The sequence below is a fragment of the Phocoena sinus genome, chromosome 8, assembly GCF_008692025.1.
Source record: "Phocoena sinus isolate mPhoSin1 chromosome 8, mPhoSin1.pri, whole genome shotgun sequence".
Lineage (NCBI taxonomy): Eukaryota > Metazoa > Chordata > Mammalia > Artiodactyla > Phocoenidae > Phocoena > Phocoena sinus.
In genome coordinates, this window is record NC_045770.1 from 75072649 (window position 1) to 75085325 (window position 12677).

General features: G+C 40.4%; 1 protein-coding gene across 1 annotated transcript in view; it reads left to right on the forward strand.

The window, feature by feature from the left end:
* NELL1 (neural EGFL like 1) overlaps positions 1–12677 on the forward strand; it is an 891542-nt gene that overhangs the window by 809841 nt on the left and 69024 nt on the right. The window contains 1 exon segment of the mRNA XM_032640327.1: positions 5038–5178. Coding sequence (XP_032496218.1) covers positions 5038–5178 — 141 coding nt within the window.

Consider the following 12677-nt stretch of genomic DNA (forward strand, 5'->3'; position numbering starts at 1 on the left):
TGTCATACAGAGTGAAGTAAGTCAGAAAGAGAAAAACAAATACCATATGTTAACACATATATATGGACTCTAAAAAAAAATGCTTCTGAAGAACCTGAGGGCAGGGCAGGAATAAAGATGCAGACATAGAGAATGGACTTGAGGGCACAGGGAGGGGGAAGGGTAAGCTGGGACGAAGTGAGAGAGTAGCATGGACATATATACACTACCAAATGTAAAATAGATAGCTAGTGGGGAGCAGCCACATAGCACAGGGAGATCAGCTCGGTGCTTTGTGACCACCTAGAGGGGTGGGATAGGGAGGGTGGGAGGGAGACGCAAGAGGGAGGAGATATGGGGATGTATGTATATGTATAGCTGATTCACTTTGTTATAAAGCAGAAACTAACACACCATTGTTAAGCAATTATACTCCAATAAAGATGCTAAAAAAATGATTAAAAATATATAAATTTTTTAAAATGCAAATGAACATTTTTAAAGATCCAGAAATCGTCTCTCAGTCCTAACCAGTGACCTGGTTACAAGGTAATATTAATTTTTTTCTGTCTTTTATTTTTAAGCAGTAATATAGAGTCCAAAGTTAATATCCTATACAATAGGGGAAACAGTAGATTTTGCTTAAGGGTGTTTTTTGTTCATCACATCTATGAAGTTTGATTTTGTTATTCATGATCTACAGTTCAGAAAGCAAAAATTTGGAAAATTCTAAACAATATACTAGTGTGTTGTTGGGCAGGAGTTTGAAGTCGTATTTGTGTGCAAAGCCAGTGTTCTCAACCATCGTTATGTGTTTACATTCCAGTTGCACTGATAGACTCTTAAGTGTCTGGAGTACAGAGACCTTATCTTTTTCATCTCTTTATCATAGGGTGGAATATAGCTTCATACAAGTATGCTCAATAAACTTTTGTTGAATGAATGAAAGCATCAAAAGTTTTTCTCATGGCTCAACCTACAAATCCCTAGAAAAGATACAATCAACTATTTCACTGTGAACTTTAACCAATTAATATGAAATACAAAAGTATCTCCTTGGAAATAAACTTTGAGAACAACTTTATTTTGTAAATTTTCAAATAGCAAATCTGAGAGAGAGGAGATCAGATGAAGGAAGAGATTCATCCAAGTCAAGAAACTAGAATTTTGCAAGAATCCAAGGATGTGTTTGCCAATGACTTTTGATAGCAAATTCACTGTACATTCCAAATAGGGTTAAACGTGTTGTTTAGGACACATCCTATGGTAAAACCTTGGGTCGTCCTCTGTTTTTCATGCTGAATAAAAAACTCAAAGTACAAGTAGGATTCTTGATTGAAGGCAACTTTAACTGTGTGTCTTTTGTTGCCTTAAAATCTCTAAAGATTAGACTCAGAAGCAAAGTCTTAAAAACTATATAGTGTCTTTTAGACACTATAAAGTGTCTTTTAGGTAAATAAGATATAAAGACGAACTAACCCCATAATATTTAATTTTGCGAATTGACATTGTATCTTTGTGATTTGCAAATAGCAGGAACTCTTGTGGTACTTTGAGTCTCTATTACAGCACTTTTTCATTGTTCCTTATGTTCGGTCCAATGTCATTTATTTTTTCATTCATTCATTCCCACAGACTTGTACTGGGTGCTTTCATATTGCTTGACATTCACTTATTATTCCAAGAAATGTAAACCTAAGATGTTGTCTCTATTCTTGGAAAGTCTGCATTTGAGGGATGGACACAAAAGGGAAATACTGCTGTGCTTAAATAGATGTGTGTGTACATAGTGAGGCATTAGGGAGGGAGGACCTGTATGTCTGGAGGAGTTGGAGTAGGTGATATCAGTTAGGGTTTGAAGGATGAGTGTGTGTGTTATATACCTCTTCCTCTTGTTTGAGAGCTCCTGGGTTTCAGGAATCACATCTTCTTCACTTTTGCATCTGTTTTGCAACTGCCACGATACAAATAGCATCCTTGACATGTATTTTCAGCTCAGCCAATATTTAGAGAATTGAATAGATACATTATCTTGGTGTAAATCTTCCTTTCTCCATTCATCAATGACATGATGTGATAGAAGAGTGACAAGTACGGGTTCTAGCTCATTCTGAACCTGGTTTCGCCATATGTTAGCTATTTGACCTGGGCTATCATCTGATTCATTATGTAGCAGACACTTGGATATAAAAGTGAATACTATAGGTTCCACTCTCAAGAATCCTCCAACATCTCTTGTTTCCTCTGCTACATTTTCAGGACTGTGCTGGATTAAACTGAGATTTAAACAAAATCCTAGGATTTGTTATAGGAAGGAAAAATGATTTTCTCATTTGTCTGTTTCCTTTGCAATGTCTGACACCATGTGATGCACCCAGGCTCACTGTGATTTATCAGAATTCCTTGAGACAGGGGGCCGGATTCCATGGTGAACTCACAGAGCATCTGTCTTGTTTGTTTGCCTGTAGCAAGTGCTGACTGGGAGAAACAAATCTCTTAGGACAAAGGCAGCCACAAGCCATTTAACAGTTTTTAAAGTCCCCAAGTATCACTGAAAAGCCTCCACGTGTTTTCTGTATTTGGGTATCTGGTTGTTGCTTTTAATACTACTGCGACTATACAGAAAAAATAGCCAGTTTTACGAACACGATGAAAATATAAGCACCTCTCAAGTACAGCCTGGTCTCATATAAAATGAAACTGTTGGCTTCAGTTATAGACCTGGCCCATGAAATAGAAATGTGCAGCCTTGTTTGCAGGTGCTAGTGTGTGATGAGCCCTGGTTATTCCCAGTGAAGCCCCAGAATCTGCTGTGTGCAGTGCAGCTCCCAGGCAAGGAACACCTCCACTACTTTTCTAATTTTCAGTATAAGCCAGGAATACCCCAGTGTCTCTGGGGTAATTGCAGATGTATAATTTGACTGGTTGTATTCACTCCCTATGAGTTTCCCATGCTACACAGATAACTTATATCCTGCTGGATCGTGGAAGCTTTTGCTAGTTTCTCTTATTTCATTTTGGGAATAAAAATATCTGTGACTTGAAAAAAAAATATTTGCACATCATTCAGTATTCCCACTCCTCCTAGAAATTTCCTGTAGAATTGAGAGCAGGAGGAATTATTTGTAAGATGTTCAGATAATTTATCCTCCAAACTGAGTTGGTTTTGAGAGTGAAAGAGGCAGCAGGTGACAATGAGACCAACCAGGACATATGATTTCTATGGTTATTTGAGAAGTTTTGCTTTTGTATGTCCTGGTTTCCTGACACTAACTGTGGCTAGATGGTTGTTACCTAAATATTGTCATTAGTCTAGAAATCACAGGGTCTGTGAGGAATCATGACAGACTTTCTGGAAGCTGTGGAAATAAATGTCTGAGGCAAAACTTGTTGCTGCTTTGTTACAGAGAGTTATCTTTCAGCCTCTCATAGAGAAGTTATCTCTGAAAATCAGTCTTCTAGTTATGTCTGTTCCTCTTGGTGACCTATATTTAGAAATAACCAAACTGACTTCATAACTTAGGGCCCGGTCCTTCCCCTCTGTGAGACATGGCCTCAAGTCACTTCTCTGTTTCAATTTATGAACATTTTAGTGATTCAAGGTGTTTCCCACTGAACCACACACCTGTAAAATTTCAGAAATGAAAACATGGTTGTTGAAATTTTATTGTTTGGAGATTTATAATAAATGCACACACAACCTGACTGCTATAGCTGAAGGTGCTATAGAAGCACTAGGTCCTGTGGCCTGATTGCATTTAGAAAGCTGAGGGATGCTGTATGTCAAAGGACTGCATGAACTTAATGACACAGCCGTAAAGGAAGAAGATGGCAGTTGGCAGAAAAAGGCCAGGATGGAGTTGCCCAGAATAAAGAGCTTTCCTCTCTTTACGTGGCTGGAATGCTATGAGATGAGACTGGCAGGTTTCAAACTACGTTCACAGCCTTGTGCACAAATCGGGACTTTTCAGCGTAATAGATACACTGGTAGTTGATGCCTACAGCACGGCACTGCTGAACAGGACTCTGAAGTGCGTTGTATCCATTATGTGTTATATCTGAGTATTAATTAAATTTCTATTTGTATAAGACCGCTGTAGTTCAGGTGTTTCTAGGAGGACTAGGGGCGGATTCCCAGCCCTCAATGGCTATATTCCAAGAAATAATTACCTGGAGAGATTCTGTAAGATGAGCTGAGCCTGGCATGACGACTGACAGCTCATCTTTCTGCAGTGGTGTCATTTTCCTTCAGCTCAGAGGCAAGCCTTTGGGCTAGAGAATCCAGGCATTTGCTGATTCTAAGAAGCCAGATTCTAGAGCAAACAGAGCCCAGAAAACTTCTTTTCATCACGCACGACTGAAGAATGAGGAGCTCTGATTGACTATCACAAATCAAGTCCTTAAGTGAATCAGCAGTTTTAGAAAGAATTAGAACAGTGGTTCTCAAACCGTGCTCCCCCAAAACTTAGTTTCACAAGATATTATCCAAAGAAAAAGCATTTCTCAGCCAAATAAATTTGGGAAACAGTGCATATTATGATTCTGCTAAGTTTTGCAGGGCATATAAATATGATAAGTCTCTGAGACTGAAATCTATAAAACATTAGTGTAACACTATTTAACCTAGAGTTTCCTGAACTTATTTGTTCACAGGTATTTTCAGAGAATACCAAATAATATCTGGGATTACTATACTGAAATCATTGAAGCAGAGAAGAGTCATATACTCTGAATAACAAAAGTGTGCCAAACATCCTTGATTTAGTTTCTGGTGATCCAGAAACGAACACAGCATGTGCCGTTAGGAGTGTCTTCATGACCATCAGTTCTCATGCGTTGTTCAATTTATGAGAAATCACCCAAAAAACGAAGCTTTCAGTTTGTTTGTTTGGATTCTAGAAAAAAAAAGATGGGATACAGTTTTTCCTGTAACTTTCTTTTAGGTGACTAACCAGTTTTAATTGATATGTTGACGTGAGCATGTTTTAGGTGTTTATTGAAAGGTTGGTGTCAAAAGAAATTAATGTCCTGGTGGGCTTGTGTTTTTCTCTGAGGCAGATATTGATGAATGTACAGAGGGGATCATTGAGTGCCACAACCATTCCCGCTGCGTTAACCTGCCAGGGTGGTACCACTGTGAGTGCAGAAGCGGTTTCCATGACGATGGGACCTATTCACTGTCCGGGGAGTCCTGTATTGGTAAGCAGCTTTCAGCCATGCCCTCCATCCATCTGGACCTTTGCAGGAGGGGCAGCCTGCTTTGGTAGTCTGTTCAGCTCCCAGTGTTAAGATATGACCCCTCATTGGTTAAACTCATCAGTTTTCAAATTTCCTCCCTCTGCAATTCAGGGATCAGGGCAGGGATTAGGCAGTGCAGGGTTTTAGAACTATTATACAGAAACTGGGGCACTCAGAGGACAAAGCCTGGGTCTGTAGTCTGTGGCTTTTAGTTCTTTCTGAAGGAAACCATGATGACTTGCTGGAATTTTTCACAGTTTAAGATACAGCTGTGGGAGAAGAGGAAATATTGAGGGACTTAGAAAATTTAGTTTAAATCTCGGCTCTTGTAATACAAAAGTCACTGTACCTCTCTGAGCCTTCTCCTGTGAATACAAAAAAATGTGGATAATAATGCACATATATTATTAGATTTAAATGGGATATCGTAATATTTAAGGATTATAAGCTTTGGATTGATGCACAAATATGACAGAGTCAAATTAACCTTATTACTGTTGCTATTACCACTGCTGTCATCTTTGCAAGGTCTCCTTTAATCACTTTTCTGCTTGCAGTTCTGTTAACTGCTGAACAGAGGAAGTTAACAGATGGAGTTCTTCCCCTTCAAGACCTTATACCTTTCACAAAATCCAAACAACTGATCAAAAATGTAATCGTTTCAGGGGCTTCCCTGGTGGCGCAGTAGTTGAGAGTCCGCCTGCCAATGCAGGGGGCACGGGTTCGTGCCCCGGTCCGGGAAGATCCCACATGCTGCGGAGTGGCTAGGCCCGTGAGCCATGGCCGCTGAGCCTGCGCGTACGGAGCCTGTGCTCCGCAGCGGGAGAGGCCACGGCAGTGAGAGGCCCGCGTACCACAAAAAAAAAAAAAAAAAAAAAAAAAAGTAATCATTTCCATGAGAACCTTGGCCAATCCAGTTATTTCATGTCACATGGACTCAGCTGAATTCTTAATGCTGATTTGGACAGACCCAGAGGGCAAGCATTCTGACCATGGGTTCTCAAAGTTCAGAATGCTGAATTCAAAAATGGAAATTTGACTTTGCTCTCTGCATATCTGCATTTTATTTTTTCTAAAGGTTCCTCCTGAGAACCAGTCAGTGTTTTTTACAACTTTTCCCCTAAGATTGCTCTGAAGCAAAGATGAACTGGGGAACAATAGGCACATGGCATGAATTGTCCATTGCAATGTCAGCGTTACTGTTGAGAGGCACGCGGTGTAGTTGTTAGAGGCATAGACCCTTGAGCCAGACTCCCTGAAGTCAAATTCCAGCTCTGCCGTTACTAAGTAGGTTGCAAGGTCTTAACGAAACTCTACCTCGTTTGTCTCATCTATAAAATGGAAATGTTCCCGTTCCTGCATATTCAGCCCTCTGCCCCACGTCTATCTTTTATTGTTAAAACGATGATTTGCAACCTCAGGGAGAGGTTTGCATCTATCCTGGGTCTTCATATACTTCCTTTACACGTGGCCAGGAACTTCCGTATGTGTACAACTCAGAGTAAATAGATGTTATGTGAATAGGGATAGATCAAATGGCTGTTGGATAGAAATATAGAATATTGACATATGCGATGTTACATGTTGGGGCTAAAGATAAAAATTTCATTTTTAAAAACAGTATTTAACATCAATGCATAGGTGACTCTTAGCTTTTTTGTGCACAAAAGACCTTAAACATGACGTAGTTGATCCAGTTTGATAACTGCCTGGACCTGCCGTGGTGTCGCATACTTCTGTGCCTTTGCATGGGCCGACCCCTCTGACTGGAATGGAACAGAGTTCTGAGTCAAGGAGCTCTTCTCCTTGATCATGTTGATTCACATGTGAATTTTTGTTCATTTTCCTAACTTCAGCTCATGTTTCACTGGGACCCCATGAAGCATTCTTTGATGTCTTCATAGGAGTTTTCACTTCTCTCCTCTCTAGCTCTAGAGCTTTTACCCCGGCATGTTTCTGTAGCTTCACTTGTTGCACTACCATTCAGTTTATTTGCTCTTGGACTAGCCTGTGAACATGAAATGAGGTTTATTCTTCTGTCTCTCCAGCGAGACCCTTTGGTAGTTGGTGTGCAGTAAATGGGAAAATGCAACCACAGTTCATGTGTCCAATAAAGAAATGCAATCTCAGAAAGAGTGACACCTTGCTTCCAGCCACATAGCTTGTTTGGTACAAGTCGGGACTCAAGCCTAGGTCAAGGGTGACTCTATGTCCCAGATGCTGGGGAAAGTCCCACTTTATACCTATTGTTCTGTTGTAATTATCAGTTGTGCCTTGTCACTGTCATAACTGTCCCTGTTAGAATGACAGACGTCATGGTCACCTCACCTGCTGATTTCTCTCTGCCATGCTGAGTGACGTGCCCTCCCCAGGGATGCACTTTCTTCATCCATGAACTGCTTCCTGCTCTGCCCAGGAAACTGTCGGTGAACTGGATTCCTTGGCAAGGAACTAGGGCTGTTTTTAGTAGTAACATATTTTCTGAATTCGCTTTCATTTCCTCTCCTTTAAAAATAGCTTTGTATATGGGTCTTATTAAGAACAGAAATCTGACCATCATTTAGGTTATTTTTGGTAGTTGAGCGCACTATTGGTTCAGAATATTTCTTGGTGTAATAGATGTATAAATCTGATCATGTCACTTTCTTGTTACATCCTTCTAACGCCTTCCCATTGAATGTAAATAAATTTCTAATTTCTTTGCATGGTCTTCCTCCAGGCTTTAGGTGACATTGTCCCTGCCCACTTATTGGGCTTATCTCTTATATATGTTAGCCTTTCTGATCTTTTCATGCCTTGAACATGACAGTGAACTCACCCAGTTTCAGGGCCTTTGGCTTTGACGTTCTCTCCGTCTGGAACACTCAACACCTGTTTCCTTGCATGGTTGTCTTTTTTTTTTTGAAGTATAGTTGATTTACAATACTGCGTTAGTTTCATGTGTACAGCATAGTGATTTGTTTTCTTTTTCTTTGCAGATTATATTCCATTAAAGGTTATTACAAGATATTGGGTATAGTTCCCTGTGCTATACAGGGAACTGTATATCCTTGCAAATCCTTGTTATCTATTTTATGAATAGTCGTTTGTATCTGTTAATCCCATACTCCTATTTGTCCCTCCCTCCCTTCCTTTCTCTTTGGTAACCATAAGTTTGTTTTCTATGTCTGTGAGTCTGTTTCTGTTTTGTATATAGACTCATTTGTATTATTTTTTAGATTCCACATATAAGTGATATCATTTAGTATTTGTCTTTCTCTGACTTATTTCACTTAGTATAATATTCTCTATGTCTATTCATGTTGCTGCAAATGGCAACATTTCTTTCTTTTCATGTCTGAGTAATATTCCACTCTGTGTGTATGTGTGTGTGTGTGTGTGTGTGTGTATACACACACACACACACACACACACACACACACACACCACATCATCTTAAGTCAATCATTTGTTGATGAGCACTTGGGTTGCTTCCATGTCTTGGCTATTACAAATAGTGCTGCCCTGAACATTGGGGTGCATGTGTCTTTTTGAATTAGAGTTTTCATTTTTCCAGGTATATACCCAAGAGTGGGATTGCTGGATCATATGGTAACTCTACTTTTAGTTTTTTAAGAAACCTCCATACTGTTTCCACAGTGTCTGCACCAATTTACATTCCCACCAACAGTGTAGGAGGGTTCCTTTTTCTCCACACCCTCTCCAGAATTTGTTTTTCTTCTTTTTTTATGAATATCTTGAAGTCCTAACTCTTAATTAATTAATTTATTTTTGCTGTGTTGCGTCTTCGTTTCTGTGCAAGGGCTTTCTCTAGTTGTGGCAAGTGGGGACCATTCTTCATCGCGGTGCGCGGGCCTCTCGCTGTCGCGGCCTCTCTTGTTGCGGAGCACAGGCTCCAGATGCGCAGGCTCAGTAGTTGTGGCTCACAGGCCCAGTTGCTCCACGGCATGTGGGATCCTCTCAGACCAGGGCTCGAACCCATGTTCCCTGCATTAGCAGGCAGATTCTCAACCACTGCGCCACCAGGGAAGCCCGAGAATTTGTTATTTGTAGACTTATTTTTTCATTTAATTCTTAGCTCGAATGCCACTTGTTCGAGGAGACTCTCCCTGACTATTTTATCTGGGGTAGTTGCTTCATTACATCACTCTCTTTTATATCTTTTATAGCATTTTCTTTGTTTACAAATGTATTGTGCATATACATATGTGTAATTGTCTCCTGCCACAAATGTACAGATTCTCTGAGGGCAGAGACCTTGTCTGTGTTTCACCACTGTACACACATTTCATCATGTATACACAATGTAGGCACAAATTAGGCATCAATGCATATATGTCAGATGATTGAAGGAATAGATGATAAAACTGTATCAGGTCAAATTTATTTTGTATTTGGTTTGACACAACTTGTCGTGTAGATTGCAGTGAGTAATGTAAGATGTTAAATATCACAAAATCACGTGAGTCTTTCGTTTCAGAAACATAATATTTATTAAGAACAACCATTACACCAGTACTGGGTTAAGTCTTCTGGGAATATGAGTATAAAGAAGATAAGATCTCTGTTGTTGAAGGATTTATAACTTGAAATATTTTGAATCATAATAACCTATCTTAATGGCACTGAAAATTAGCACATAAAATAAGCCCTAAATAACATCAGCTACTAATGCTTACATTTAAAAGAAATAGCAGCATCTAAAACAATCATTTAAAAACCTCTTGTAAGTGTTTTAGCAACATGCACTCAGCTATGCTTTTTCCCCAGACAATAGCAGGGATGGCATATGTTGGAATCTAAAATATGGCAATTATAGGCTTTTAGGGCAACAGTCACCTGACACTCCAAGCCATTTTTTGTTAGATGAGGTTAACACCTGCTCTACTGACTTCATCAGTTACTGGAAACGTCGAACATTACTAACATCATAAAGAACAGCACCCTTGCAAGATTTACTGTTGCCTCTTTCTGCTAAAGTAGATCATATAGTTGAAGAAATGACTAGTCTAGGTATTGCAGAGACAGACGGAATCGCCCTTCTTGAGAAGTTTATCAGAGTCTCTATCTCCCTCTTTCTCTCCCATTTGCTTGTATATGTTTATAAGTCCAGGAGAGATGGGCACACACAGGTTTGATAGCTGGAATTTGTAGACGAAGATGACAGGGATGCCTTATTACTGTGGGGTCCAGTGCACTTTGTGTTTGGATGCAGTGGTGGGAGTTCAGTGACTCAGTTTTCGCATAGAAGCTGTGAGCAGTTCCTTTTTATCTGGGCACAGTTATCTGGGTCATTTAGAAATGAAAACTAATGTATAATCAACAATGCCATGTCTAAAGAGCAGGATTTTACATATTTTGAAAATGAGATTCAAATTCCCTTGGATGTCAATCTGTCTCCGTGATCTTGCTTCTGCCTTTGAATCTTTATTTTCCTCTGCCCGCTCTCATCTCTCACGTGAATTCTCAAGCCTCCGCAAATATTTCTTCCACTCTTCCCAAACCCTGCACTCTTTACTCCTTTGCTTGTATGCTTTTCCCTGACCATCCCTCTATCCCCATTTCCACTTGTCAAAATCCTGATGAAGTTTTACACCCTAAACTAGTGATTCTCAAATGTGTTTCACAGTAGATTCACGTGAGTAGCTTTTTAAAAATACTTATAGGGCTTCCCTGGTGGCGCAGTGGTTGAGAGTCCGCCTGCCGATGCAGGGGACACGGGTTCATGCCCCGGTCCGGGAAGATCCCACAAAAAAAAAGTACTTACTTTTACAAAAAAAAAAAAAAGTATTTATAATGGGGCGTCACACACCTGGAGAATCTGATTCAGTTGGTCTGTTATGGGATAGATTGAGGTCATTTTGTTAAGGTCTACAAGTGATTAGAAAGAATAGTCAATTAACATAGAGAACCACTGTCATATTTCTCTAATAGTAAAAAAAAAAAAGGCCTACCTCTCCTATGTTCTCATAGCCATGTGTTTGCACGTGTTGTATGGAATTTATCAGATCAAGTTTGTTGTCGTCATCAGTTCCTTATAGCCTGCAGTACAGCTGAGGTCTTTTTGTATCTCCTATAGATTTGTATTGAATTAAATTGTATTGTTCATGCAATTTTGTCATTATTGTTATCAAACAAAATTTTCAAATCCTGGTAAAAGCCATTTTGTTGACAGACTCGGGGATAACATACAGCTCTTCCTATGGGACGCGGCACCTCTTGGCCTCCCATTATTGTGTCCTCTAAAGGGACTTGGTTGTGTGAGGCCGGTTCCCAGACTCTGGAGTCTGTTTTCTGGTCACTGTAAACAGCCCAGTGAGTATTTACTTGTCAGAGCAGCTGCTGCAACTGACGTGAACTTACAGAGCAACATAAAACCACCAGAGAATGTTCCACTGGAATCTCTTGGGAAGGAGAGTTCACTTTTTATTGATTGAAGCATCAGGGCTGATTGAAATGGTCTAAGAATGATTTGGGTTCTGCTGTCATTGCCCAGTGTCTAGTTCTTATAGGAGTGGAGATTAAAAAAAGGGCTAGAGGGGGCTTCCCTGGTGGTGCAGTGGTTGAGAGTCTGCCGGCCGATGCACGGGACACGGGTTCGTGCCCCGGTCCGGGAGGATCCCACATGCCGCGGAGCGGCTGGGCCCGTGGGCCATGGCCACTGAGCCTGCGCGTCCGGAGCCTGTGCTCTGCAACGGGAGAGGCCACAACACCGAGAGGACCGCGTACCACAAAAAAAAAAAAAAAGGTGGGGCTAGAAGCTGGAGATGCTCCCTGTGACAAACCTCACTGCGCGGGGTGGAGGATTATGAAACCTTAGCCAGTAACAGTGTGACACAGGAGAGGCAGGTTTCCAGTATATACTTATAGGATTTGGGGGATTCAAATCCCAGCTGGGCCGCTTTCTAGCTGAGCCACATTTGGTAAACTATTTAACCTCTCTCTCTAAACCTCAGTATCCTCAGCGTACAATGATTAAAATAATATTTCCTGGTGGAATTTTTTGTAACGTAAGTGTTCCTATATGCCAATATCCTAGCAAGTAGTAGATGATAATAGTCAACATTTAACTTCCCTTCGCCTAAATCTCTCATCTGTCAAATGAAGACAGCAACGGTGATACTAATAAGAGCCAACATTTATTGAGAGCTTACTTTCTGCCAGGCACTGAGCAATTTACAGAAGTGCCGACCTCATAAATTGCTGTGGAGTAATTGTGAGGATTAAATAAGCTAACATAGGAAAAAAACATTCAGCACTTGTGTTTTTAAGTGCTCGATAAATGTGAGCTATTATCATGAACTGAGCACCCACACTATGTGCCAGGGAACTTCATGCATTACATAATTTAGTTCTCACAACTGTCTTAGGAGGGAAGCCCTTTTACTGTCACCATTTTAAAGACGTGGGAAGTAAGGTCCCAGGGATTAAGATAACTTGTCCCAAATCCCACAGCCAGT